The sequence below is a fragment of the Uranotaenia lowii genome, chromosome 2, assembly GCF_029784155.1.
Source record: "Uranotaenia lowii strain MFRU-FL chromosome 2, ASM2978415v1, whole genome shotgun sequence".
Classification (NCBI taxonomy): domain Eukaryota; kingdom Metazoa; phylum Arthropoda; class Insecta; order Diptera; family Culicidae; genus Uranotaenia; species Uranotaenia lowii.
The window spans coordinates 302,864,526-302,868,824 of record NC_073692.1 but is presented as its reverse complement, the minus strand read 5'-3'; the positions used below and the strand labels follow the sequence as shown (position 1 = coordinate 302,868,824).

Sequence of the window (4,299 nt, the reverse complement as noted above, 5' to 3'; positions counted from 1 at the left end):
AAATTTAGATTCATCAGAACATCTGTAAATTTTCTCCTCACTATCTATTCATCATTATCAAGTTTCAATTCTGACATTTTTTCTCCAAGAACATAAATTTTCACCGGTATGCCGAAACACAAATTTACAAAAATCAATGAACGGCGGTTAACTTTTCTTAAAATATCTTAAGAATTCAGATTAAGAACTCATATCCAAAATTCAGATTCAGATTGAAAATTCAGATTCTGAATAGGGTAGCGGAAGTTTTGTGGGAATATTTTGTATTACGCATGGTTGAGCTCTAAAAAAGGTATCATCCAAGCCACGCGTAACCGCTAGACATCAACACAGTAGTTGGTTTGATCTATCGAGTTGAAAAAAAATTAAAAATAAATCAGCAAGAATCAAACTTGTGACCAGCTGCGCGAGAGTTTGGAACGCTACCACAACTCCACGTCAGCTTACTATTTCAAAGAGAATTAAACATTTTAAATACCAGTCCTTCCTTCTATAAAACAAACTCCTAAAATGCCAGTTCGCTTTCCCTCAAAAAAACTTACTAGACATGGTTTGGTACCTTTTTTTTTTTAAATTGATTTTGGATATTCCCATACATATGTCAAGGAAAGTAAATTTATCTTTCTATTTTTGTTGCTTCTTCTACTCAATCGTATGAGGTAATATATTTCATGTAAGCTTAACTTTGCAATCCAATCTATCCCAATAAAGATTCCAATAATAAAGAAATTATTATAGTTATTCAATTAAAAAAATCAGCTATAAAAATTTTTCAATACAAAACCCTAACTTAATCCCACTATATCATTCAAAGTAATAAAATTACACCAAATAACCTATACCCTCTACAAATCCACATCCTTTTGTACTAGTATATACTGCATAATTGACAACTGTCCATCAGAAACCATTATCGCTAGCGACGATCAAAGTATTAAATAGCGTATGTTAACACCACACCTCAGTGATAATTTTGAAATGCACAACAATGAAAGTGTGTTTGGCATCCCTGTGAGACATCAAAGAGAAACGTCAAAAGTACGGCCATCGTTGTTTTGTTTTGGCGCTGTTCTTCGTTCGGCAGCTGTTTTCGGCGCTATGTTTGTTTCTCATCGGTTCGGTTCGGTCGACAGGTGCTTGCGTGCGCGGCGAGTGAAATCCAGGCAAGGAAGTTATCATCGAGCTGCTGCAGGAGTGTTTGCCGCAGCAAAGCACCCCCAATCCGGAACATTATCTGCTTGGGTTTGAAATTAGCAAAGAACTGCGACTCATCAATTTGCAGCAAAAGGGGGGTGTTCAATTTCCCGACCAGCTGCGCCTTATTTTGCCGTTGGATCAAGACTTGGAGGTAGGATTGTGGTTTATTTTTGTGTTTTGTTGTTTTTAGCATTTTTTTGTTGTAGGCCAACCCAATTCCTCAGCCCAAGAGCGACTGATCGTGCATGGCTATTCTCGTTGAAATATGGTCTGCTACAATTCTCGCTTCCGGAGGTGAGCTGCGTTTCTTTCGGTCCTGTAACGATTTCCTGTGTCGGCACGTTAATGAGCCTTCGTTTGCGATCAATGCGCGGACCATCAACAGTCTCCATGTACCGAATAAGATGACTGGTCTGTTGATGATGATATGTGGACTCCTTTCAAGCATCTGTACAACAGCATCGATTTCTTGGTCCGGCCTTAAGTTCGGGAACGGAAAAGAGTTGTGCCAATCTGGATGCGTTGCTGCGGAAGCAGAATTTTACGACCATGTTGAAGAACCCTCCAAAGAATGGGCCTCATTTTGCCTTTGGATCAAGACTTGGAGGTAGGTTTGTGGTTTATTTTTGTGTTTTGTTGTTTTTAGCATTTTTTTTTTTGTAGGCCAACCCAATTTCTCAGCCCAAGAGCGACTGATCGTGCACGGCTATTCTCGTTGAAATATGGTCTGCTACAATTCTCGCTTCCGGAGGTGATTCTACGTTTCCTTCGGTCCTGTAACGATTTCCTGCGTCGGCACGTTAATGAGCCTTCGTTTGCGATCAATGCGCGGACCATCAACAGTCTCCATGTACCGAATAAGATGACCGGTCTGTTGCGCTGTGTTGATGATGATATGTGGACTCCTTTCAAGCATCTGTTCAACAGCATCGATTTCTTGGTCCGGCCATCAAGTTCGGGAACGGAACAGAGTGGTGCCAATCTGGATGCGTTGCTGCGGAAGTAGAATTTTACGACCATGTTGAAGAACCCTCCAAAGAATGGGCCTTATTTTGCCTTTGGATCAAGACTTGGAGGTAGGTTTGTGGTTTATTTTAGTGTTTTGTTGTTTTAGGCATTTTTTTTTTGTAGGCCAACCCAATTTCTCAGCCCAAGAGCGACTGATCGTGCACGGCTATTCTCGTTGAAATATGGTCTGCTACAATTCTCGCTTACGGAGGTGATTCTACGTTTCCTTCGGTCCTGTAACGATTACCTGTGTCGGCACGTTAATGAGCCTTCGTTTGCGATCAATGCGCTGACCATCAACAGTCTCCATGTACTGAATAAAATGAGCGGTCTGTTGCGGTGTGTTGAGGATGATATTGCCTTCTTACAGATTCAGCTATCGGTTAATTGACCCCATTTCAACTGGTACTTATCAAGTCAGCCTAACAAGCTACGACAATGACTGTATTGATGTGTGTAGGTTTTTTGTATCTATTCTCAATGTTTAGCGAAACTGGCCAGCACAATTTAAATAGTTTTAGTCTGTAAAGCATAGCTTTTCTTCCTTCCCAAACTATAAAAGAACGGAAAAAGTATTTGAAATAAGTTTTAAATTTTTCAATTTGATTAAGATATTATACTCGTGTTGGCTCCATAAACGGTAGCCAATTGATCATGTCAGCATACTCATACATAATTGAGATTCAGAATTTAAATTTCAGAATTCTGAATTAAGATTTAAAATTTAGATCCATCAGAACATCTGTAAATTTTCTCCTCACTTTCTATCCATCTTTATCAATTTTCAATTCTGATATTTTTTTCTCCAAGAATATAAATTTTCAGCGGTATGCCGAAAAATAAATTTACAAAAATCAATAAACGGTCGTTAACTTTTCTTCAAATATCTTAAGAATTCAGATACAAAATTCAGATTGATATTGAGAATTCAGATTCTGAATAAGGTAGTGGAGGTTTTGTGGGAATATTTTGTATTACGCATGGTTGAGCTCTAAAAAAGGTATCATCCAAGCCACGCGTAACTGCTAGCCATCAACACTGTAGTTGGTTTGATATATCGAGTTGAAAAAAATTAAAAAATAAATCAGCGAGAATCAAACTTGTGACCAGCTGCGCGAGAGTTTGGAATGCTACCACAACTCCACGTCTGCTTATGATTTTCAGGGAGAATTAAACAATTTAAATGCAAGTCCTTCCATCCATAAAACAAACTCTTGAAATGCCAGTTAGCTTTCCCTCAAAAAAACGTACTAGTCATGGTTTGGTACCTTTTTGCCTTTCTAACAGAAAGGTTTGGTTATCGGTCGATTTGAGAGATCATTAATTATGGGTCTTAGACATACCTTTATAGGTACCTATCGACTCAGCTCGACGAGTTCTGTTGATGTCCGTGGATTTGTATGTGCCATTTTAAAAATGTCTAGAACGTTTTTGCGAAACTGGGCTGCACAATTAAAATGATTTTAGTCTCAAAAGAATGCATTTTTTTTTCTACACAACCCTTTCAAAAACGGGAAAAAAACAAAATAGTTGAAACCGTTTTCTTTACCAAATACATATCATACTTATTATGGCATAAAAAAAAGTTGCTAGTGGCGCCTCGAAGCAGCAGCACCAGCAATCATTTATAAATTGAAGATAATCAAAATAAAAAAATAATATTTTTATTAACTCGAGAATTGAACCAAAACCCTTCAGATCCCAAGTTGCAAGCGCTATCCAATAAACCATCGGCACGCTTGATTGAAAGCGGCTCAAACTCAAATAGGTAAAAGGCATTACTAAGACGCACCGTGGTCTGGGCAGTTTCTCAGTCTGCTGGGGCAAATACGGCAACAGTGTTTATATCTTACACTTCTTGCTTTTCAATGCAGCAAATGGCGGATGGGCGTTTCCTTCAGAGTCCGCCATGCCTATAGACATTATAATTTCATTTATGAAATTATAGTGTCTAAAGCCATGCCGGGTGTCAACAAAATGCAGAGCCGTACAGGAAACTGCGTTGGGGGGGAATTTATATGAAGATCTTATGACCCTCGTTTTTTTTACTCGTGTTGAAGAATGAATTTATGTTTTTTTTTTCATTTCTACATA

The 4,299-nt window shown here is 38.4% G+C and overlaps 1 protein-coding gene across 2 annotated transcripts; it reads left to right on the top strand.

Annotated features, from left to right (window-relative positions):
• The first annotated feature begins 1,088 nt into the window (after positions 1-1,088).
• On the top strand, positions 1,089-2,824 carry LOC129749940 (uncharacterized). 2 transcript variants are annotated; one of them, XR_008738223.1, is made up of 4 exons: positions 1,089-1,348; positions 1,404-1,804; positions 1,861-2,273; positions 2,329-2,824. XR_008738223.1 is itself a non-coding variant. In XM_055745090.1 (3 exons), the coding sequence occupies exons 2-3, from the start codon at positions 1,443-1,445 to the stop codon at positions 2,201-2,203; spliced, it is 705 nt and encodes a 234-aa protein (XP_055601065.1). In that variant the 5' UTR covers positions 1,089-1,348; positions 1,404-1,442; the 3' UTR covers positions 2,204-2,325. The 2 variants fall into 2 exon arrangements, 1 of the variants encoding a protein (XP_055601065.1); XM_055745090.1 differs by lacking the exon at positions 2,329-2,824 and having other exon boundaries at positions 1,861-2,325.
• The last annotated feature ends 1,475 nt before the right edge of the window (positions 2,825-4,299 follow it).

What these genes read in the sequence shown, in the direction of transcription:
- LOC129749940 (XM_055745090.1), top strand. Translation starts at nt 1,443, where the DNA reads ATGGCTATTCTCGTTGAAATATGGTCTGCTACAATTCTCGCTTCCGGA. An exon ending in CTTTGGATCAAGACTTGGAG is followed by an intron (nt 1,805 to 1,860) that starts GTAGGTTTGTGG and finishes TTTTTTTTGTAG; the next exon opens with GCCAACCCAATTTCTCAGCC.